This window comes from Oreochromis niloticus, linkage group LG7 (assembly GCF_001858045.2).
Source record: "Oreochromis niloticus isolate F11D_XX linkage group LG7, O_niloticus_UMD_NMBU, whole genome shotgun sequence".
In the NCBI taxonomy this organism is placed as follows: domain Eukaryota; kingdom Metazoa; phylum Chordata; class Actinopteri; order Cichliformes; family Cichlidae; genus Oreochromis; species Oreochromis niloticus.
In genome coordinates, this window is record NC_031972.2 from 14,219,930 (window position 1) to 14,244,634 (window position 24,705).

The following is a 24,705-nucleotide window of genomic DNA, read 5'->3' on the forward strand; positions in this document are numbered from 1 at the left end:
GTGCTGTAAGCAGACTCCCTCATTTGTATTACTTAGAAACATCAGGAAAAATATGCTGTGTCCATGGTGAAGAACAGGACAGCATCCCTTCCACAGAGTGAGTTTACAACACTTGGTCGCCGGTGATTTTAACCATGTCATGCAAGAGTTTCCTGTTTATAAAACTTGGGATGATTATTGTTATCTAGGCTAATTTGCTTTGCTTTCCCGTCACCCCCTCAGACTTCACAGTGAGAGACAGCCCTTCTCACTCAGTGATCCCCATTTCTACCTCTCTACCTGTCATGACTCCCAAGGAGAAGAAGGACGCCGTGACGCAGTCTCTCTCACGAAGTTTCCCCAACGTGGAAAGGTTATTAATCTTTATCTTTTACACAATTTGTTGTGGTGACATTCATTAAAAAAGAAAAAAATACAGATAAGTAGCGATTGTTCGTGTTTTTCCTCTTGGTACAGCCAACTCATTGAGAGTTCAGAGACAGAGTCCGATACCCTGAAGCTGAGCAGCCAATCTGAAGAGCTCCTGCCAACTCCAGTGTCTTCCACCTCCACCGAGTCGTCCTTTGGAGAGGGTAAGGCATGAATAGGGCTTGTTGTTTAAAAGAGCCAAAAAGAAACAGATCAGTTTCTGTTTCATTGTTTGCTGCTGCAAGAAAAAGCTGATCGGTGCAGTTTAAAAGGTCAAACTGTAAGAATATTATTCAGAAACTGAAAGTATTTTTTTATGGGGGACAAAGGCATATAGTTGGTGAGTAGGCATCACAGTTCCTCCCATTACTTTAAATTAAAACAGGAAATGTTTGGAAGCAGATGGGTGTCAAAGAATAAATGTAAAACATTCCTATTTCCTAAAAGATTAGATTATAATATTACTGTAAAAAAAGTAGCTTTCCACCCATTTTTGGTCATTATATTTGACTTTTAAAATAGAACCAATGAATATATATTCTTTTCAAATGGAATAGTTGCAGGAAAGGCGTGATAAAGATGCGTTCAGGATCCCCAAATACAAAAAAAATTGTATGTAACAGTGAAATGCATATTTAAAAACTAACTTTAAGGTTTTTTTTTTAAATCATCTGATCAGAGAGGAGATGCTTTGAGGAAGAAAATGTACTGAAATTTAGTGAGAGCACAGATATGTGTGTTTTCCTGTAGCAACTGAAGGCATCGTGTGTTTGTGTGTCAGACAAGTCTCAGATTTACACAGCTTTAGTGAACCATTAACATGCATTCCACAGTCTGTAAATGAATCGGGGGGTCTTCCACTGTTTTTAGACTTTTATATTCACAGGGCAGTTATCCTTACCAACTCTGAGACGCACTTATAGCGTAGGACGCCCAATGATTATGATTCAGAGATCTAGTAAAGTTTTGAGTGGCACTTTTATTTTTTTCCCAAAACTTTCTTCTTAAACTTGGGAAAACATTCTCCAAAACCATTCCTAGTTTTTTATAACCTTCTAACAATACAAATAATATTTTAAAATGTTAACCAGAAGTATTATAGTTTTGTATTTAATTATTTATTTACTTATTAGTTGATGTTTTTTTTTTCATTTTGACTTTTTGCTTTTAATCCACTTTAGGCCAGAGTGAAATTTCTTGTTTTATTTCAGTCTTTGTTGTTTAAAAATGTTGAGTTTTAGTTTTGTTTCTATTAGTTTCAGTGTTAGTTTTAGTCTTTTTAATTATTATGGAGGCTATATGATAGGGGCAAGATTTTGTGCTAGATTTTTTTGTATGATTTATGATTAACGTTCAGTGTTTATCAAAGCATTTGTAAAATCTTTAGTGCATTCCAACTTTCAGTCAAACCATTAGTGGAAATGGTGGTTGCAATGTTTTTCATTTTTTCCGATTTCATAGCAATTTGTCCAATATTTGAAATGCATCTATCCTTTTTCTTAACTACTTAACTAGTGCAGGGTCACAGAAGGACTAGTGACACCCTGGAGGGTGTGCCAGTCCATCAAAGGGCTAACATAGCGGGACAGACAGCTAGCCATTTTATGCACACTGGTTAACCTAATATTTAAGTCAGAATTTTAATCTGTAATGCCCCCCTCAACTTGGATTTGTAAAGTTAGAGCAGCCCTTGTTTTCCTGACTTTCCTACTGAAATGCACTAAGCTAGTGCCCTCAGAGTTCCAACATCTGACTTTAGAGGGGTTTTCTTGCTTAAACATTTAAGTACCTGCTCTGGCGATCCTTTGTAACAAGGGAGCAGCCGAAAGTAACATATAGTCACTAAAGTTGACTTGTTTTGGTCTGATGTCATCAGAGGATCGGTTACACGAAGGATTACGGGGTACCCAGTGCTGCTAGGATCAACTGAAGATCAAAAATGCGATCCCAGAGTTTCACATGTGAAGAGTTTAAGTGTGGATTGTTGCTGTCTCTCCAACAACTTCTCTGTGATTCTCTCTAAATCTCAGGCCTCACCGATGCCCTGATGGTGGTTTCAGTACATTGCACTGTGAAGCTTTTTTCACTGTTATCGTCTAATCTTGTGGGGAGAACATTATAACCTGCACTTTGTTTGTAGTTCAAGGTTATGCTATTAAATCGTACAGAAACATTATGTGAGATAAGAAACATCCAAATTTTCTTTTATCATTCAGTTAAAATGCTGAACAGTTAAAAAGTTGAACACCTTGTTAGAACTTGTAGGTGTCATTTTGTCAAATTAGCGGGGAAAGAAGCTAGGGAGTCTCTTTTTACTAAATAAAATGTTACAGAAAATAAACAAAACTGACTGAGAGAAATTAAAGTGATTCGTATGCCTCTTTCCATCTGCAGACTGCACAGACTCATACATCCACAGTGACATATCAGCTGATTCTGTGGAATATGAAGCTGAATCATGGAGCCTGACGGTTGAGCACAAGTTCTGCAAGAAGCAAGACAAACGAGCTGTCAAAAGGCAGGATGTAATCTATGGTAAGCAGATGTTGCTGTTGTGAAAGGCGTCTCCTGGAATGCTTTACTTTCTGCATGTGTCAGGATTTCATATGTAAAAGTGTCAAACCACAGAGAACTGTTTTAAGACTGAGTAAGAGATTCAGCTTTTTATTGGCATAATTTAACACGTGTCCCAAATCTAACACCTCCCCCACCCTGATGCAGAGTTGATGCAGACCGAGCTTCATCACCTGCAAACTCTGCACATCATGGCCGAGATTTTCCGGCGAGGCATGAGACAAGAAGTGCAGCTGGACGCTGAAGCGGTGGAGCGAGTCTTTCCCTGTCTGGACCAGCTGCTCCTCTTTCACCATGCCTTCTTTGCCGCCATGAAGGAACGGCGACACAGCTCGACCCAGCCTCAGGGCCACAGGAACTACCTCATCCAGAGAATAGGAGACATCTTGCTCCAGCAGGTTAGCTGGTGTTCATGGGTCTACCTTTGTCTCAGGTGTGGTTAGAGCGGATTAGGTCATGTTTGATTCGCCTGGTTCTACTTTTTGCAGTTCACGGATGAGAACGGGGAGAAGATGAAGCAGGTATACGGGGAATTCTGCAGCCGCCATAATGAAGCTGTCAGCTTTTTCAAAGAGCTCCAACAACATAACAAAAGATTTCAGACCTTCATCAGGGTATTTAACGTTTGTGTCATGCTTTCAAAAATCATTAAATTAAAATAGACTCAGTCCCTTTCACCTCACTAGATCTTTCATAATTGCTATACTTCATTTTTAAAGCAACAAGGGAATAATTCTTTGGTGCGACGGAGGGAAATCCCAGAGTGCATCTTGCTGGTAACCCAAAGGATTACAAAGTACCCAGTGCTGCTAGAGAGGATCCTACACTATACTCAAGGTCAGTCATCTACTGCCCTCTGCTGGCTACAGGCTCTTATGACTACTACACCTAGGTGTTGGGGGACAAAAAATAAAACCTTACTTTAGTTAAAAAAAACCCCATGAAAACCCCTTTTTTAATTTTTGTTTTTCCTTTGCGCTGTCCATCAGAGGAAACAGAGGAGCACGCAGACCTTTCGAAAGCCCTGGCTCACATTCGAGAGGTCATAGCAGCTGTGGACATGAGGGTCAGCGAATACGAACGGCATCAGAGGTTACAGGAAGTCTTTAACCGCATGGAGAACCGCAGCGCAGCTAAGCTGAAGAGCGGACACACCTTCCGCAAGCAGGATATGATGGGACCCGGACAAGTGCTCAAACACCAGGGGGTGCTCCTGTGGAAGACTGCCACCGGGCGACTCAAAGGTGATACCTGATACTTAGAAGTTCATGTGTCATTTTTGCATCCTTTCTGATCTAACTGTTTTTCTACCCGTTGTTATTTTCCCCAGATGTCCTGGCGCTGCTCCTCATAGACACCCTCATCTTCCTCCAAGAAAAAGACCAGAAGTACACATTTGCAACCGTGGTATGCATTCAGTAAAGAAATCAGTAATAAACACTGCATCATGTAAGGATGATTGATGTTTTGTTTTGGGGGGTTTTTCTCCATGCTTTAAATGTGTTAAAGGACCAGAAGCCTCCAGTGATTCCACTACAGAAGTTAATAGTTCGGGAAGTAGCGAATGAAGAGAGAGGGATGTTTCTGATCAGCGCCTCAGCGGCTGGACCAGAAATGTATGAGGTCCACACGTCGTCCAAAGAGGAGCGAAACACATGGATGAGGCTCATTAGAGAGGCCGTAGAAAGGTGTGTATGAGGCCCTTGCCTGAGCCTGGTTCTGCCAGAGGTTTCTTCCTGTTAAAAGGGAGTTTTTCCTTCCCACTGTCACCAGATTCTTGCTCATTCGGGTTTGTTTGATTGTTGGGGTTTTCTCTGTATTCTGGGGAAAAGGAAGATTTTGAGAACTGAATACACAGATTTTTTGATGTGTACACATTTGCCTGACCTGATTTCACTGTCGCCTCTGTTCAGCTGTCCGGAGGAAGAAGAGGAATACACAAGTGAATCGGACGAGGAGAAGCGAGCTGCCGAGGCTCGTTTTCAGAAGATCCAAAAGCTACAAGGTATTTTTAACCATTTTGTTTGGGGTGTTTTTACTTTTGACTGTAATAATTTTAAATGTAGATTTATTACAGGGTTGGTTTTTTTCAGATGCTTTGACACTTTTCTCCTAATGCTGCTGTTTTGGCTCTGCAGATGCATTTCTCTTAAAATGTTAAAACACTGCAGATGAACTGCCAAAGGGTCTTAACTTGCCGGCCTTGTATGCATTTGTCAAAATGATGTTTTGCATCTGTTGTAATGGAAAAATGTTACATTGTTTTAACTTTGTTGCACTGAAGCTCTAAAAGATGCTTTACAATACTGATGACTTGCACATGTTGGCTCAGCATATTTGTGACTGTTAGATGGACTATTCGCTGTTCATTGAGCTGCAAATGAATTGATGCTTACATATTACCAAGAGTAAAAATAGTGAGCGTATAGAAGCATTATTAAAGACTGAAGCATCTCTGAATGGTTTGAATTGTACCACACTGAGTGTCGTCTCTTGCCTAAATGTTCTAAAATATTTGCAAACACTAATAACAAGTAAAGCTTGTTCTGAAGTGCTAAAGTAACAGACTGTTCTGAAGAGTTTCACACATGATTTGGCCACGTTCAGCTGACATTTAAGAAATGAGCCAAAGCAACTGAGAAAAACTGTAAACATAGTAGCTGTTAACATTTTACGCCCTTTGAACTACATGAACTCTTGTACCAGAGAGCCTGACGAGCCAGGACCAGCAGATCTGCTCTAGCCTGGCGGAGAAGCTGCAGATCTACGCACAGCTCTCTGTTCTGAGTGGGAGGATGGAGGCTTCGCTAGCTGAACCGCGACTGCTGGTGCAGCCGCACTCAGAGGAGCTTCCCCAGTCTGCTGCGCTGCTGACCGCTGCGCTGCAAGAAGGTGAAACTTTCACATGCACTGCACACTTCAGCAAACATATTTTCATATCCACAGTACTATCAACTTACAGTACTCCTTATAGTACTTATAAAAATCCTAAACAGTTATTGAAAAGCTTTTGTAAAACCCCTTGAATTGAAGCTGAGAGTTTGCACTTGATCACATCTTGATCATTTAATTAAAAAATCTACTGTAGCAATACAGTACAGAGGAAAAATAACCAGAAACCTGTGTTCCTAATTCCTTTCTTTTTGTGCTTTAGATCGTCAAACAAGTTTTAATATCAGGTCAAATTAACGTAAATAATGAAGTTAAAATACATGTTAGAATCCACAAAGGGAACAACAGAGAACACAATAGTTAACACATCTAATAATTCATTTATTAGAGAAGAAAAACATTATGGAAAAGCTAAAAATTAATTTTGGTTATAAATGTGGTAGTATCTGTGACCCATCGTCTTTTATCTTACTACAGTCCCCTTTGCATTTATGTGTTAATCAAGGATTCCAGCATGTGTACGAGTATATGAGATGAAGCCAAAATAGGTCAGCAACACTAATAAACATAAAGAGCAATATATGCAAAAAGAAGAAACATATTTACACTGTAAGAATAAGTCAGAAAGTCACAAATATAAGTAAGAGATATAAATAATCTTATCCAGCTAGCTCTAGCTCTTGGTATAGCAGCTTTCATATTTAAAGGTGTGCAAAAAATGCATGATGCTACACAGCCCGGCATGCAGCCTGTGTTGTTTTAGCTTAGTTTCCATGGGATCAAAGTAACGTCTTTGGTGGTGCTGGGTTGAAATGGTCATAATGTTTTTTTTTCTTTTTATTCCACACACCCTGCAATTCACTACATGATGAATAAACCAATTTTAAGAAAATTCATAAAGTATGAGATGCTGGCGCTTTAATTCAACAGAGTTACATGATTTTTAAAATGCCAACGGTGCCAGCGAGAAAACTTGGATTATGTTCTTACAACAAAATTGAACTGTTGATGGCTTCAGTTGATTCAGTAATGTTGTTACTGATGTTACTAGTTTGAGTTTTACACTTGTCCCGTCTGTTTTTTTCCAGCTGAGAACCTGAAGGCCATGTTATCGTCCAAGGCCCGTTCACCATCGAGTCACAGCCAGAACTCTGACACAGACTGCGTGTTTCCTGTCAGCCCTGCTGTACCTGTCGAGCCCTCAGACTCTTTGGAGGCCTCGCTTGAAGACCCTCGGGGCAGTGAGGGGAGCTGGCCTGAGACCTTTGTATTTCAGTCCACAACTGACTTTCAAAAAGACAATCGAGGCGACGTTGACTTGAAGGTACGCAACCTGCTGTTTAAAATGGATTTAGCTTGTAGGAAATGTGACTTCACCATATAAACAGAGAAGATAAATTAAATTGCTTTTTGAGTTAAATATTGATGCAGATATCAGGAGGTAATGCCTCCCTCGCTGCTGTACTGCAGAGGTAACGTGTTCCCTGCATCTGAGCACGGCTTCTTTCCACGTCTTTACAGATGTGTGGCTCAAGATTGTTGCTTTAATAATTCAGTGCAGTCTATTAGAATTACATTTTGGCCTTAATCTAATGAATCATTGATAAGTTCATAATAAAGGAAGTCCATTTAGTTTCCTGAGGTATTGCAGCATTAAATATTGATATGGGGACTTATTCCAATTACCATGCAACAGCCTTGCTGCTCTTTGCAGCTTTCTGTGACCTGTGAGGTAAATTACTCTGATAAGAGAGAATAACTTTTCATGCTGACTACTGAGTGATAATTTAACCCTAAACAATGTGGTGACATTCCATGCGTGGCCTCCAGGGGGCGCAGGTGTTCTGTGAATGCAACTTCATGCTTAAACAGGAATGGAGCTTGTAGTTAATTGTGTAGCTAACTAATAGGGAGTGAAATCTTGATGTTCACACATGAAATCTGCAGAAGACCCATTAATCTGTGTTTTGCATCTGACTCTGTCTATTAACAGGTGGCTCAGAGTGTCCAAAACCTGACTCAGTTGCTGTACAGTCTGCAGGTGAGCTATTTTTATTTACCCTCTTCACAGCCCTCATCTATATTAAGCCAACAAAGAAATTAAAAGAAAAAGAAAAACACCTCCTGTGATCTCAGTATGAACAGATACATGCTATATCATAAGCAGGCTCTCATTCGCCTGCACACTTTCAGTAAACAGTAGCATCACTCTGCTGGAGCTCCAGGAGCTCATCTCACTGATCTGTTTTTTGTTTAGTTTTTTCAGTCGGGAGACGTAGCAGGATCTTTTGTTTCACTGTACACACGCTCCTTCTTTGGTGTAAAATTTAAATTTGTACGAGGAGGAGAATGTGGGTGTATTTGCATATGACATGTTCGCGCGCTCTTGCCTGTCTACTTAGGCTCGAGGATTTGATCACGATGTGATTTCCATATTCAAAGTTTCATCTTGGGTATGAACTCGGAAAACCACAGGCGGAGAGCAGCTGTGGCTTCCTTTCACTAGTTGCAGTGACCTTAATGCATAAAAATTAAAAGCCATCAGTTTAGCCTTGATCATGATTTCCGTCACATTTTGCCATTCAAATATATTGCGAGGAGGCAACACGGTGGTAAAAGTGGCAGTTGATCGTTTGTATTTTAATGAACCATGTCGCTTTTGCCCTTCCCCTCTCTGTGCCAGGCTGCAGTGACCATCCAGGACAGCTGCTATGAGGTCCAGAGGCTCCTTCTCCAAGATAGCGGCCGCCCTTCCCCTCGTGCCCAACGGCTGCATCTCCCAACCGTCCGGGGCAGCGCCCTCCAGGATCAGGAGAAGCAACGTAACCTGGAGAAGCAGAAGGAGGAGGCGGCGGTGGCCCAGCGGCTCCATGACCGCCTGCGCCAGGAGAAGGAGCGCTGGGAGCGAGAGTGCCAGGCTAGGGAGAGTCAGCAGGGGGCGCAGGAGAGCATGCTGGAAGAGAGGGAGAGGCAGTGCCAGGTGGCAGCGGAGAGGCTGAGACGTGAACGCGTAGAGCTGGACGAGCAGCTCGAGGAGTACCAGCAGAACCTGGAGAGGCTCAGGGAGGGCCAGAGGAGCGTGGAGAGGGAGCGAGAACACCTGGATGAGCAGCAAAAGCTGCTGCAGTGCTGGAAGCACGGGCCGCAGGACAGCCCTCCAACTGCGAATCCTCACATGTTAATCCCTCTTGATGGCCAGCAGGTATTGGGGAAATGATAGGCCTTTCTTTTACCATTGAATCTATGAGCTAGTAAAGCCCCCCACTAATGCTCGTGACCTCAGTGGGAGCACGGGGCAGATGTACAGCATCTATGGAGTATTTCTTGTGCTAAAATCATTAACGCGAAGCTTTTCTCAAACAGCCATCAGCCTGAGTTACGCTGGTTCACACGTTCACACCTAGAAGCCCAATCCCCTCTTGACATACGACCCGCGATAATGGGAGCAATTTCAGCACCATTTGTCTTAGTGCTCCGGCAGCTCCGCTCACCAGTAAACATCTTAATGATTGATGATAATTAAACCACTGCAAATAAAAGCTCTGACAAAAATAATTAAAACCAGAGGCGCACAGCCTAAGAAACCAATCAATCATGACCCAAAGGGGCTTAGATTATCGACACTTTGTTTGAAAAGCACTCCAGCGAAATGTCCCACACAGCTGGAAGGCATGGAGGATAAAGGGTGTGCTGTTCCCCCTGCCCTTTAAGTCCCAATATACCTCACGTGGAACTGCAGCAGTGGTGAAACTAATTTAGCACATACATCTATCTGAACCTCCGTTGGCTTATGGGACTTGTGTTCGGCAGCAGGTGTGACTTGTTCAGAAGACACACAGAGAGCACAGAATGGACGGACAAATGAGCAGGCTCAGGTTTCGTTATTCCCTCTGTCCCTCATTAATTTACACACAGATGTCACCACAACTGCCACCCCCACCTTGGTCTTTTCCAGGCTAGACGTGATGAGGCTCTCCTGGCTTTTTGCAGTCTTTATTTATTTCCATTCATCTATTTTAGTCGGTCCAACAAAAGCGTGCCGAGACAGTGTAGGTCCTAATGTTTCCCCCCACACACACACTAATGCTTCAGCCAGAGGCAGTGGTTCATAGGGTCAGAGACAGATCAAATAACACACACACACACACACACACTTTGACTCTGGTTGCATCTAATTAGCTGTGCTGCCTGCACTCAGAAGAGGGAAAGGCCATGTTTATGTGAAGATGAGTCCTAATCTGCCCTTAGCCAAACATTAAAGGGTTGCTTCACCCAAATGACAACATTTTCCCTCACTTACCTTTAGTTGATATACTTTTATTTTTATTTTCTCTTGAGAGCTTTTGCCTTTGCAACGATAAGTGAGTCATTTGTGAGGGAGAAAAAAATGTCAGCGAGGGTGTCTTTCCAGAAACAGCTTCTCCATTATTCACATAAATCCACAGAACATACTGTGAGCACTTTTCTTGGAAATGGCTTTCTCTGGAAGAAATTGCCTCTGCAGAAACTTCACAGTGAAGTCTTTATATTATCCACAGAAAGAAATGTTTCAGTACTGCAAGCATCAAAAAATAAAATTTCATTCACTTTCTTTATATTGGAGAGAGAGAGACAGAGAGAGAGATCCGTTTATTGCATGAAGTGAGAAAATGTCATTTCGAGTGACTCACTTTTGTCTTTTTGTAATTAAAGCTTGAGAAAAGTAGAGATCTTGAAATGGAGGCTTTTCTAGTTGTTGGCAGGTATGTCAAATGTGTTTCCTGGTCTTTTTATGTAAATGCATGAGTGTATTTCAAAGGTGGATTGTTGACAGATTTCACAGGTGTGAATGCCATCCAGCTGTCAGCATTCATTGTTTGTTGATGATCTTATCCTGGAACGAAAACGGGTTTCCTCTTCCTGTTCTCACGGTTCTCGATGATCGTCTTGCTAGTCTGGATCGAGCCCTGACATTTCCTCCCTCTCCCTCAGGACTCGGCATCAAGTCCGCCCAGAGGCCATACCGGTAACGGCTCTGTGTTTGTGAACGAGGCCGCGTTAGCCAGTACCAGCGTCAACAACCGCCATGTGCACCACAGAAGAAATGATGCTAGCACACACAATTGTCTCAACTCCCTGCTGGCCCAATCCAATGGCAGACAGCCTCCTGGAGCTAAGACTCCCCACGGCCAACACTCAGACTCCCAGGGATGGATGATGGGGACTGGATACCTCTACAGCCCTGCAGGAAGGCATGGTAAGAATTACCACAAAGTTCAGTTTCAAAGTTAGAAAGAGAAGACGCAAATGCAAAGCCAGCTTGGGCCTCATATGTTTTTTAAACTTTTCCAGTCACTTGCTTGCTACTATATTTTCAAACAGATCAAAAACTAAATTGGACTGTATGATACACTGAATTTTAATTGCATTAACATTTGGCTTTCAGTGGTTCTAATTGAGATATACTGATGGTCTCGATTTGGTTTTAGTTTCATGGGATTAATCCAGTGCATCTCTTTTCTGTACACTGGTGTACTTTCTCTCCTCTGTCAGTTCTATTCAATTTCATTTATATAGAAAAAAATCACAAAAACAGTCACTGTTATATTGAAAGGTAAAGACACTACAATAGTGGGGAGAAAACCCCACCAATCAGACGACCTTCTATGAGCAAACAGCTGGCAACAGTGGGAAGGAAAAACACTCAGTGTATCATGGGAAGCCCCCAGCAGCCTAGACCTATTGCAACATAACAAAGGGAAGGTGCAGGGTCACCTGATCCAACCTTAGCTGTAAGTTTTTTAGAAAGGAAAGTTTTAAGGCTTGTCTTAAAATTAGACAGGTTGCCTGTCTCCTGAATCCAAACTGGGAGCTGGTTCCACAGAAAAGCGGTCTGAAAGCTGAAGGCTCTCCCTCCCATTCTACTTCTTAAATATCCTAGGAACCACAAGTAACCCTGCAGTCTGAGAGCAAAGGGGACTATGAAGCCTTTAAGATAAGATGGGACCTTCCTCTTTGAGGAAGACCTAATGATACTGAGCCCTCAGCTGGCTTCCATACAAGTCTCTGGTACACTTGTAACAGTGCTGGTTTCAGAGCTGTTGTTTTCCCCGTCTGCTCCTACAGACCAAAGTTGAGGCTGGGATATATTTTCTCTCAGTGAATACCTTTTGCTTGCCAAAAGAGGATCGTATTTTTTTCAGCACCGAATAGCTCAATTGCTTATTTCCATTTCTACTACATTTAATATGTAAGAACATGCATTTTAGCACAGCGCTACACATTGCATTTACCTCATGTATTTGAACAGTAGCGTACTGTGTTATCGCCCTGTCAACATAAATTAGAAATCTGCTCCCTGTGAGAATGTCAACAAACCTTCTGCTTGCACTGGTTTCACCCATGCATGCGAGAGCCTACTGTACACACAAACACGCCGCGCTCTCAAGGCCGTATCCACGGTGAGGCCTTGCCTGTCCTCCCATCACCTCCACCTGCAGCAGTATCCAGTCCCCCAAACTCCACCCCACCCCACAATGCTCGAGCCTGCCAAAGGAAAAAGAAAATCAATGCTTTCTCTATCTATCGACTGGCCGGGCAGACAACAGCGTGTGAATCACAGTTCGCAGGCGATGGCTGACTGATTGGGACATCGATCTGAAAGAAATCTTTGCAAAACTCATTACAGCATGGCTTGTCATCGCATCAGGTGAAAAGAGGGTGGCGTCAGCGGGCGGGGGTGGGGAGGAATGAGAGATGCAGTCACAGATTAATCAGGTTGCACTCTGGAGGTGTCGGCTACATTCCCATGTTTGCCCGTCCCCATTTCTAATCCATTCATCAGCGTGCTCGCCCCGATGCTCTCAGCAGGCGGGGAAAATTACAGTTTACATTCGGCCTGTCTCCCTGGGCCCTCGTAAAAACCGGGTCAGCGCAGCCTAATGCGGTGTTCCTGGTATTGTTTACCAGCTTACAGCAGGCAGCACAACCTCTTTGCCATTGATCAGCTTATTAGCCTTTCCTCATTATTGAGCACATTCAATGCCCCAGTGAAACCTGAGTCACTTGTTAACAAGCCCGGGGTGGATGTCTGCAGTCTACAGCGCAGGGTGTGCTCCAGCTGACGTGTAACCACAAGGCTCTTCAGTGGGTCCCTTAAGGGTCTCCTCGACAGTTAATAAAAGACCAAATCTCCACCTAAGTTCCTGTTCGATTTTAACCTCTGCAAGGAGTCATTTTTGTCATCTTATATTTTAAGAGCTCTCGTGTGATCTCATTCTGGGTCACAAGCTGCTTGGTATGTGGAGGAACCCGGTATCTCCATTCTTTTTTTTTTTTCGTGTGAAAAGAAAAGGAATCTCTTTCAGATGTAAATGACCCATTGTGCTGTCAGTCACATGGATCAAAATATGATCTCTCTTCTCATCCTCACCTGTGCATGTGACTATTTCTTTTTGTGCACACCGACACACACACACACACACACACACACACACCTTTTTTAATTCAGTGGATTTCCATAATTCGTTCTGGTTCAGTGTAATCTTGGAGAACCAGTTGGATGGAATTTTTTACACTGACGCTTCATCTGATGAGTCGTATCAGGTTTTTGTTGTTCACCTTTTTACACAAAAGATGAGAGCTCTGTGAGGAGGTTGAGGAAGAAAAGAAAGGTGAAGCCGCTTCACTTTACGGCACGCTGACGAATTCAAACCCTGTACAAAGTGCTGCAGGAGGCAAAAAAACCTGCTTTGTGACTTTGTGCTCAAGCATCGCAGTGCTCAGTAGCTTTTGAATAGATCATTTTTTTGTGAGTCTGCCACACACTTAAAAAACAGTGGACATAACACAATACAAATAATAATGCAACACATAACTTAGGAATGTTTTTTTTTTTGCAAAGGTGCAAAACTTAACAAAACCTCCCTTCATCAGGACATTTTACTGCTTACTTTATAACACTGGTTGTGTACAATTTCTTTTGTGGAAAGGTGTCCAAGTGTTGTGTTTATCCGGCATTAAAAATTCCTTGGCATTAAATAAAAAAGCTTCTTTGTACACTGTGAGCCTATATAACACAATGATCACGGCACTTTATTCATTCATCGTTAGTTTCCTAATAAACGGTATCGTTTTTTTGACATCAGCGTGTTGTTGTCAGTCCAAGTGCTCACAAACCTAAAAGACTGAAAAAAAAAGAATGAATTGAGCTCTCTCTGCCTAAGGCGAGCAGCTCCAGGCTGATTAGATTTAACTAGCTTAACGCAGCCACTTCTTCAATCAAACCCATCGAGCCCATCTACAGAGAGCCCGTTCGCTTCCTTTTATTTCATTGTGCTGAAGCCGGCTAAAGTTAATCTGAGTCCTAATTCTGTTTAAGTTTGCTTTTATTTATTGTCAGAATTTAAATGAAAAACGGAGAATTCTATTGTTTTTGTTTTTTTGTTTGTTTTTTATACATAGAGCATGATATCCCCTACAGAAAGCTAGAAATCTGTGAATGTTTCGGTCACACAGGTAAAGCAGTAGTTGGAGACATATTCAAAGCAACTGCAACAATATGGAAATAGAACAACAAGCTATGCTTGATGGAGTCAGTCTGCAGTTAGTCTGCTTTGAGTGTGCAACCGAATTGGGTCAGGTTGGCAATTAAATGAAATCTCTTTGTGATAATATGCCGATTATGTGTGAAAAATTTCTTGAAAACTGCAATTTATCTTTTGTCGTCTGCATGCACAAAAATTCATATTAACAAGTGATAACAGGTCACTTTGTGGTTACTTATTTGTATCTGTAGGTAGATTTGGTCTACAGACGTCAGCCATCCATCCTTACATGCACACTTTTAATACAGACACAACAAACAACCGAAAAGCATGCAGCAAAATTCAGAGTCCAACCAGAACCCTGTAGATTTCAATCAGGAATTCAGAATTGCCTCCACCAATAATGACGTATTTGTTGCAGGACATTGATTGAACTGTAAAATCACAGACATACTTGATTTTATATACGAATGTAAACAGAATACAACGTGTTAGTAACCAAGTCAAGTCCACTATTACCAAGCAATGTCTTGCAGAGATGTGTTGGCAATCTGTCTGCATTTATGAATTGAACAGCAGCCTTCAGCAACCTGTCTGCAGTCAGTCTGAGTTGGATGGTGATTGTTTGGGCTGCAAGTACCCGCAACCAGTTTCCGAAAGCAACAAAGTTCGTTGCAATTATCAGTCAACTGTTGACTTTTTGTAGACACAAGGAGGTTGGTGTGCTGTTTTTACTCTAGTGTGACTGAGCCATAATTGGTCAATAAAGGATTTATTACAGCACATATCTCTTGGTCGTAGCTGCTTCCAAACGATAATTATGGCAGACATTGGGAGCATCGTTAAAGATTGCTGATTTGATCATTTGATGCGGGAACCAGGAACTTGGGAGAGTTGTGAGCTCTTCCCTGTTTGTAAATCATCTGGTTAAACTGTCAGCACCAATTTTGCATTTGGTTTATTTAGATGCAAATAAAAAAAATACATATACTTTAAAAAATAGACCCATTTCTTGTTGTGCTGCATTTTATTCCATGCTGTGGACTAAAATGCGATGCTAAATTGTTAAAGTGGATACTTCTGTTTTGTACACTACTTTCTGCAGAGCGAGCACTTGTTTCTGTAGTGTTTGAATTTTGACGGGTCAGACGTCAGGAATGTTGCCCTTTTTTTGACCATTACGAGGATCAACTGAGGTACTCTTAAATGTATCCATAGTTGATAATGTGAACACACTTATGCACTCAAAATAGTGAGTTTAACTATGACACACAGCAGTAGTGTAGTATTTACCTTTCACTGCTGTAGACAGAAAATAAAACAACCCTGTGCCACGCTTTAACAGCCTTGTGTTTATTGCAATTTAAATGTTTAACAGCATGCATGTCACATTATCATTCAATCTTAATATTTCATGGATGAAACTCAAAGAAAAAGATTTGGTATTTTTATCTTTACATCTCATTTAGTGGAGGCCTGGCCTGTGTGTTGGCTAACAGAGCTACTCTGACAGACTCTTATATAATTAATCAAACAGACACTTTCCTACAGGGACACAATGAGGCAATTTATAGTTCACGCCATCTGTTACCATGACAGCACACCTGCCCTAATGCTAGACAGCACACGGATGAAAAAAGAATGCAAGCGTAGCAGAGACAAGTGATAGTTACCACCTACAAAAGCATAGCCTCTTTAAGAGCTAATTGAATCTGAATAATAATGGTATTAATCCTTGAAAAAGATTATGAGAACAGCAACTACAGGCTGGTCGGGGTTTAGTATTTTGCTGCGAGAATACTTCAGCATGACCATATGCTTGCCAACTCGTAGGTGTTAGCAGTTTCATTTGTCATTTCTGGTCCCTTGTCTCTTCCTCTCTTTTTGTCCGCCATCGCTTGCGAGGAGGCTGATGTCATCGAAGCCTGACAATTGATCGTGTTGAGAAAGCCGCTGATAAAAGTGACACGCCTGAGTTGAGGGGGTGTGATGCATAGCTTGAAATTCTCTTTTTTCCCCCATTTTCAGACACGGTGCAGGAGGGAGCAGCAGGCTCAGCAGCGCCTAATCTGTATGCTGTTAGTGATTACATAAGTGGGCTAAGCAATTAGACCGAGCTCATTAAACACGTGGCTACGTGTCCCATACTGTCAGATACTTGATCAGCGCTGAATAAATGATGACGTCTCATTGTTCAGTTTCAGTAACTGTATTTCTCCTACAAATGATGTTTTTTTTGTGTGTGTTGTGCCCACTCAGATCACAGCTACAATGGGGAGACCTGGTCGCCAACAGCAAGTGGAACTGACCCGTATCCGGTGCGCCCGCATCCCGGTGACCCTCAGCTGGACCTAAGTGCACTGGTTTCCTTGGAGACCGACAGTGGAGGGGAGGAGGGCAGGGAGGAAACTATTGTGTACCTCTGAACGTTGGTGCATTTCAAACTCTAAAAAAACACTTGGTGAAAGACATTCACGATCAGCATCAGTAGTGGACTGGGCCGCCTTAAGAAAGCAATTCTTTTTTTTAACTTTCGTTTTTCAGCATGCTTGTTTTCTACCATTGAAAGGTTATTTTGGTCTCTTTTTTTGTAAACAGTTACTGGCAACATGGAGAGAGAAAGACTCTGTCTCACTTGTCATGCACCTTAGCTCAAAACACCACTGAGTGTTCAGTGTTCCTTGTTTTCTGTCTTCTTTTTGTGTGTGTGTGTGTGTCTGTGTGTGTGTGTATATATATATGGCCATATATTGACTGTCAAATCCCCTGCAGCCCTTTTCCCCTTTCGCCTTCTTTGCTTTTTTACAGTCTCTCCCTCGCTGCTTTTCTCAGGTCCTGCATATCTCACCCCTCAAGCTCTATATTTATTATTTTTCCTACAGAGTGAGAGAAAAGCATATACTCCATATCGGTGAAACATCAGCCTGGATCTCTCAGGTGGGCGATTGTTTTGCCTTGGAGTAAACTGTCCCTGTTTCATTCATCAGACAGGTCCTGTTTATTTACCAGCTAAAGAGCAATGGGGAGCACAGATCATTAGAAATGAGAGATGAGAGCCGACAACATCAGTCCCACGTTTTGCAGTCTTGCCGTCTCATTTCTTTCCTTTTATCTGAAGCATGTTTTCCTTGTTTAAAAAAGTAAGCCCAGATATGGTCTTAGTGGGGATGTTGCAGCTGGGCTAGTCTGTCAGTTTTATCAGGGAGTAGAAATGAGAAATAAGCTTTCAAGCACTTGAGAATTATTTCCTGCAATACGCAAAAGCACGCTCGCTCAAACCGCCTTAAGTCCTGAAGTCAAAATGTAGCCTGGCTCTTTTGGATTGTCCAATGGTCCATCAGAAATCAGAAATGAAATGTCCTAAAAGCTGTTGGATATATTTCCATAAAATTTTCTAAAGACATTTGTGATCCTGCTTGACACTTGGCTGAAACGTCTTGACAAATATTGGATGGATTGTCATGACCTTTGGTACAAACGTTAATGATCTCCTCAGGAAAAAATGTGACCGTAATTGAGCCTTTAGTATTTCGTCTAGTGTCATGTTCAGGTCAAACATTTAAAAGTGGCAACAGATTTCGGCACCCGCTGTCACAAAGACTGGATCACACCCATCACGTCATCTAACTGGGGAAGCAACCGCTCACTAATGGCTCAGTCACACGAGAGTAAAGAAACTGCTCTAGTAAAAATAGAATTGCAACCTCCTTGTGACTGAAGTGATAATTGGATTGTGGGTTTTTTTGCCTTCAGCGACTAATTGGAAGTAGTTAGTTTGACCAACTGGTGCAACACCTTCAACCTCTGGGTTACGACTTTTGATTGCAAGAGGATTGCACAGGTCAGCTGGTAAGGCATACCTGTCTCCAAACAGTCACAAGCTTGGATTGAAATCACTCTCAGACACATTTGTCAAGGGTTGCAAATAACTGGCATCTAATTTATAAACACAGACAGATTGCCAACAAATTGGAATCCATCTGAGTCAGTCTGTGCCAATAAGTGAAAATCGTCTCGTCTTTTGCAATATGTACTCGAACTGGTTGCCAACTGGTTGTAGTCTAGTTATATTCCTACATAAAAGCAAGGTTGAATTTAAGTGCCTGTGTCCTTCTTGGTTAAATTGCTGTCATGCAGCAACTACATGACTATTTGTGGAGACATTCCTGTTTTAAATCTATAGCTGCACTCTGAATGTAAGTAGCTAATGTTCATTGCACATGGTTACAATAATTTCAGTCATGCAGCTATGTCTAACCACAGTTATTCCTTGCCTGACTAGTGCATTGTAATGGGGAAAGTGCTAACTGCTTTTTAGTCCAGATTTAGTACCAGTGGCAGGAAGAACTTCATAGTTACAGTGATATTTTTTGGAAGCAAGTCTAAACACTGTCATTTCATAGCCATTACAATGTGCTTCTTTCGTAAAACCTAATGTCCCTTTCATTTTGCAAATGCTACAGTTTCGAACAGTTCCTGTAAACAAATAGCCTAACAGGTCTCTCTTTATGCTTAGTGCTGATTTAGTAATATTAGTGTGCTAAGACCCTAAACTAAGACAGAGGAACCATTGAACTACAGTGCTTAAAGCTCAGCATCATAAATATGTTTGCTCAGTTTAGCTGTCTTTCTTTGCTTGCTTCATAGGGTGAAAAATGTCCTAATATAAATATCCTCCCAAGTGCCCAGAACAATAAGAAGTTGCCTTATTGATGCTCTTGTGCTCTGTGCTGAACTATTACAATTGAGCTAGCATTTACATATTGCTTCTCCTGAGGATTTTTTTTTTTTTTGTAAAGAATGTGCCAATGCTTTAGGTGTCTCCTAATGTTTGTACAGGCACTATAACATGAATCCTGTTTAATTTCTGTTGTAGTGTAATCAGACCACAAGGCAGTGGAAGTATTTTGATGTTTTGACTTAAGTACCATGTACATAACTTATGTGCTTTTATTTATTTATTACAAAAAAAGTCATGTTTTACTGTGCGGTGTGAAGGGTTCTATTGCACAAAGACGTGAACGTGTGTAACCAGGTCTATTTTCTTGTTTTGAGCTCATGTGTTGTACATTCCTGACTTTCCTGATAAAATTGCATTTAAAAAGAATTGGATTTGCTTTGTTTTTCTTTAGGTTTGTTTGATGGGCTACATGATGGGGTTTATTACACTGAAACAGCAAATTAGCTGAATCATAAACAGAGAGCTCAGCATGGGTGACAATAACACTTCAGTTTTTATGTCCTTGGTCTCCATGTGCAGTATCTCCAACAGTGTAAACAGATGTGTGATTGAGCTTCCCGTTCAGCTGCCAGCAGTGACAGGTGGCAGACCAGGTGCGTGAATGTCAATGATTTCCTATCTGAGCGCACCGCTGAATTGCAATCATAAAATCCGCTCCAGTATCAGATGAATGCAATATGTTGTTTTGCAACAAACGATACGTTTCTTGGGCATTTCATTATTTATTATTTTCAAATACAGGTTCCTGCGAACCAAAATTGATCTTTTCACGAGAGGCCAAAAACAAAAACAGAGCTTCCAGGTTTTTTCCTGACAATAAAAGTAATGTGTTTCATGTGCTCCACCTGTGTCTCTGCTTCTGTCGTGGTTTAAGAAGAGCAGATGTCTGTGATAGCAACAGGGTCCCGGCTCTGCCCCCAATTTGCACCTTATTATTTCACAGACCTGCTGCATATTTTGTAAACGCCCACTTCATTACATGTCAGCTGCACGCCCCGGCCTTTTTTCTGGCTTGGTACATTTTGCATGATTATTTTTGTTTTTGTTTAAAGAACTACAGTGTAATTCATCATTTTTTGGACATAGGGTTAGGGTTGCATGTGGTAGCCTAGGTGATCAAACTTGGCTTAGTAAAAAATATATTAGTATTATTAATATTATTACAACTATTACGATTATTACTAGGGGTGCTGTATTAGCAGTGATAGCTGTAACTGCACAGTGGCAGCTGTACGTGGTGTAAAAAGTAACAGATGTATAAAAATATCTATATTTATAAATGACTAAGGAGAATTAATGATATATAAATGATAATGATAAGTTAATACCTTACTAATGCTTAATAGCATGAAGTTATTATAAAGTGCCACCCTTCCAACATATTGATCAGACACTTTAACTATCACAATATATCAATAATAGGGGCTTTAAATTAGAAACGTAGAAATTAAAATGGAAATCAATCAATGAACCCTTCCTCGATCGTGCAGTTTTTATGTGTAAATGCACAGAAAAAGAAACAGTACTTTTTATTTGGGGTAAATATTTGACTCAGTCACCATATAGAGGAGTTCAGGAGCAAACATACATACTGTACGTACTTTATCATCATTATGGCATGATATATAGAGTCTATATATGTTTTTGATAGAATTTTTTCCACTGCTAAACTCATTGATCATAGAGCTTGACTGTTTATTTTTTCCTTTGTGTGTGAATATATATATATATATATATATATATATATACTTCAGTCCTATAAAACACTAAATGTTTTAAGACCAAAACACTTCTGATATTCTGAATACTCTGATCTGCGCTCTTACAAACCCTCAAGGCCTTTCAGGTCATCTGGGAACTGTTTCTCCTTCAAGTTTTGAAATAAAATATAGTGATGAAGCCTTTAGCTTCTCTGTGGTACAGATCTGAAACAAGCTGCTGAGAGATCTGAGCTTTTTCAAATGTTAACTGCTGCAAAATTGATGGTTTTCTATTTACCACTGCTTTATTAAATTAGGGGCTACTTTGACTCTGAGACTGTACGATAACTTTATGCCTTTTGGGTAAAACACTATTAGCATTTTTTAAATCATTTAAAAATAATTCCTTTTAGTCAGACCTTATCAAGGATCCATTGTAGGCATTACCTTTGCTTTAAAATTGAGATTACGCCCATTTCCCTCAGGCCTTCTTGAGCTTTCTGTGGAATAGGGTGTACCTTACCTCATCAGTTTTGAAGGAAACCCAAACAGCTGTTTGAAAAAGAATCTTTTGTATTTTTGTCTAGGACAAAGGTGTTTGACAAAGGTGTGGGAAGAGAAAGAAACAGCCTTTTACGATATTGCCAGCTTTTGTATGCATGTCATAGAGGTGCCTGTGTGTGTGCGTGTATATGTGACAGGTGTCATTGTTCGCACAGCCGCATATGCTTGTACTGTTATATAAACAAGCACTAGAATACAGTGCTTAAGAGCTTTAGTTAAAAAGGAACTTACAGACAGGGTCAGTTCACTTCAGCAGACCTGGTTGGTTGGTCGTCGTTGTTCTTTGTTACACATTCTGAGCTACTTCTGGTTTTTGTGCTGTTGTTTTGAGCTATTTCCTTTGATTTTATTGGGCTTTTATTTTCTTATCTGTTTATCTACATTTGGGAAACATGGGTTGGGGTAAATGGGTATGTTATAAGGGTTAAATAGGCAGGTGCATGGGTTAGGGGGTGTGTTGGTGTAAAGGTTTGAAGTAAGAGGCAGTGAATAGGTTTGGGGGGAAACGGTGGGGTTGTAAGTTTCAGGAGAAATGATGGCCTTGTAGAGCTAACTCATATTCTCCTTCATTTCTTTCTGTTGACACCTCGGTATGAACTCCACCTTTTTATTGTTCTTCCTCTTCTCTTTTATTCTTCTTGGTGGTAATTTTCCTCCTGCTCCTCCACTTTATTTTTCTCCTGTTCCATTTGAACCTTTGGCTCCTTTAAACTAGATGCAAGTGAAGGGCGGTATAATTTATCTTCTGCTAAACTCTACTAAGCTGTGAGGCAGACTGCCCAATTTTATTACATGCTTATAAATAAATGTCAAGCTCTTCAGGTGGCCCTTCCTATAATGATTTGAAGTCCTGTGAAAACTATGAATACACTGAAATCATCTGCACTGTTGTAGATCTCAATACGAATCAGGAATTAGGAATGTTTCCAGCACGTTTTTCAACATACATCACAAAGAGTTAAAAAGTTCTGAACTATCAGAAAAGTAACTGAGTGTTAAGTCATGTTTTTGCCCACAAACTTCCCACAGAAAGGTCCCAGCTCAGCGAGGTCAAAAACTGGAATGGTCTTGCTGCGAGGTGACCATGCAGAGGATGGTCTACTGAATCATGTGTGGTGCGTGTTTGGGACTGTGGAATCAGGAGGCAGAGACAGAGAAATGCGCTCTAACTTGAGCTATAGCAGTAGGATGTCAATCAACCATCTAAATGTTTCCAGTTCAGCTGAAAGTTCCTCGATATCATCACAAACGCTTTTCATTTCCTGCTAACTGAGCAGCGGAGCCAAAAGTGTCATAATTTTTCTTTCATTAAAGCGTAAACACACTCGAGCTGAAATTAAAGTAATAGCTCTTTAGCGTTTAGCTTCTCTTTGTCTGGAATCAGTAATTAAAGGTTGTTCCTTATTACAGCACGTGGCTTCTGTCCCTTCTTCCCTAGTTGTTTTTTAATGACCTCTGTGGAAGGTGACCAATAACACCGACGGAAAAACCGATAAAGGGGAAACATATTATCGCTGAGTCATCTGGCAGGCCGAACCACACGTTGCTACAGGCTCTCCCAAGGGGAGGTGTAATGATTTCTGTAGGCACACAGAATAAACCTGCTCAGTCCAAATATAAATAACAGCTATTAAAGCTTATCCCAGTGAGTGATGCTTTTATGAGAAACCTGCACAATATACAACATATATACAGGTTATTAGATTTCTCTTAGGGGTGAATTATAGTTACAGCATAGACTCAGTATATATACAGACTATTCAAAACCATACCCAGAGAGGGAAATCTACAACTATAATGATCATAACAACCTGATTCATGTTTGTCTGACTTTCAGTACTTTTCAGTGTTTTCTGCTCTCTCTTTTTTACTGTATTTGGCACAAGCAAACATTTCCGTTCAGATTTGCTTATGACATGCCTTTGCAGCATTTGCAAAAAGTTGCTTCTTTTGAAGAGACATTTTTAACTGACACATCCTCTGATCTTTATCTCTGACCCCCGTTTTAATTGGTTTCACTCATCACGTCCCTTTAAAATCACGATCGTCTCCTGCAGCTGCGTCAAAGCCGAGTGCGATGCTGTTTAACCCAAAATAAGTGCTAATTACAACACTTACACACTGTGCAGCTTCAGTGTCATGGCCACGGGTCTGAGCTTCAAAGCAAAGGCAGGTCAGGTACGCCACTCTTTTACAAAATGTTGCTTTATAGCTAAGATTATCACTGTTAATAACATACAGTACAATTATCAGACACTTTGGTGAGTACCCCTTTCTAGTACTGGGTTGAAGCCCTCTTTACCTTAATTCTTCATGACATGTTTTCAACAGCCTGCCAGAAACATTCCTCAGAGAGTTTGGTTCATACAGACATGATCAACAGATTTGTCTGCTGCACATCCATAATGCACATTCCAAAAGTGGAGTAAAGTGAACTCACTGTAATGTTAAAGGAAACAATTTGAGATGGAGGTTTGTAACATAGAGCACTGTCCTCATGGATGCAGCCATCAGCAGATGGGCACACTGTGGCCATAAAGGGATAGTCATGGTCAGCGTCAGTATTCAGGTAGGCTGTGGCAGTTATAAGATGCTCATTTGGTACTAAGGGGCACAAATCGTGCTAAGAAAATATTCCCTGCAATACTACACCAGTAACACAAGCATAAACCATTGATACAAGTGGCAGGAAGGAGCCACGCTTTCATGTTTACACCAGTTCTGACCCTACCATTTGAATGCTGAAGCATTGATCGAGAGTCATCAGGCCAGATGTTTTTCCAGTCTTCTGTTGTTCAATTTTGATGAGCCTGTGCAAGTTTTATCCACTGTTTTCTGTTGTTCTGGTGTTCAGTAAGTCGTGCTCTTCAGCATACCTCAGTTATAACAAGTGATTACTTAAATGTCCTTTAGTCTTAGTCTGTCCATTATCATCTGACCTTTGACATCAGCAAAGAGAGAGAGAACTGATGCTCACTGGACATGTTCTGTAAACTGTGGGGATGATTGTGTGCCAAAATCCTGGTAGATTGACAGTTTCTTAAATACATGCCCATCTGGCAGGTTCAAAGTCACTTAGAACACCGTTCTTTCCCATTTTGATGCTCAGTTTGAACTTAAGTAGGTCTACGTGCATAACTGCATTGAGTTGCTTTTCAGTCCTTTCAGTTTTGTGTAAAACACAGGCGGATAAATCAGAGGTTTAGGGAAAAAAAAACATCAAACAGTTACCTTCCAGGACTTCTATGTTTGTTTTATAAGCTGGAAAAATACAAATATGTTGTTTCCCTTTGACGTAAAT

General features: G+C 41.1%; 1 protein-coding gene across 6 annotated transcripts in view; it reads left to right on the top strand.

Moving 5' to 3' along the window:
• The window catches only part of arhgef28a (Rho guanine nucleotide exchange factor (GEF) 28a), a 51,801-nt gene extending 32,295 nt beyond the window's left edge, over nucleotides 1-19,506 (top strand). For all 6 annotated transcript variants that reach the window (XM_019360652.2, XM_019360651.2, XM_005454507.4 and 3 more), the window contains 17 exons: nucleotides 37-97; nucleotides 223-352; nucleotides 457-572; nucleotides 2,803-2,943; nucleotides 3,130-3,380; nucleotides 3,471-3,596; nucleotides 3,702-3,819; nucleotides 3,972-4,226; nucleotides 4,313-4,389; nucleotides 4,492-4,670; nucleotides 4,896-4,987; nucleotides 5,689-5,874; nucleotides 6,963-7,198; nucleotides 7,868-7,915; nucleotides 8,558-9,076; nucleotides 10,846-11,110; nucleotides 16,659-19,506. In XM_019360652.2, coding sequence (XP_019216197.1) covers nucleotides 37-97; nucleotides 223-352; nucleotides 457-572; nucleotides 2,803-2,943; nucleotides 3,130-3,380; nucleotides 3,471-3,596; nucleotides 3,702-3,819; nucleotides 3,972-4,226; nucleotides 4,313-4,389; nucleotides 4,492-4,670; nucleotides 4,896-4,987; nucleotides 5,689-5,874; nucleotides 6,963-7,198; nucleotides 7,868-7,915; nucleotides 8,558-9,076; nucleotides 10,846-11,110; nucleotides 16,659-16,825 — 2,967 coding nt within the window. In that variant the 3' untranslated portion in view covers nucleotides 16,826-19,506. The remainder of the gene's footprint in view (nucleotides 1-36; nucleotides 98-222; nucleotides 353-456; nucleotides 573-2,802; nucleotides 2,944-3,129; nucleotides 3,381-3,470; nucleotides 3,597-3,701; nucleotides 3,820-3,971; nucleotides 4,227-4,312; nucleotides 4,390-4,491; nucleotides 4,671-4,895; nucleotides 4,988-5,688; nucleotides 5,875-6,962; nucleotides 7,199-7,867; nucleotides 7,916-8,557; nucleotides 9,077-10,845; nucleotides 11,111-16,658) is intronic.
• Nucleotides 19,507-24,705: the final 5,199 nt, after the last annotated feature.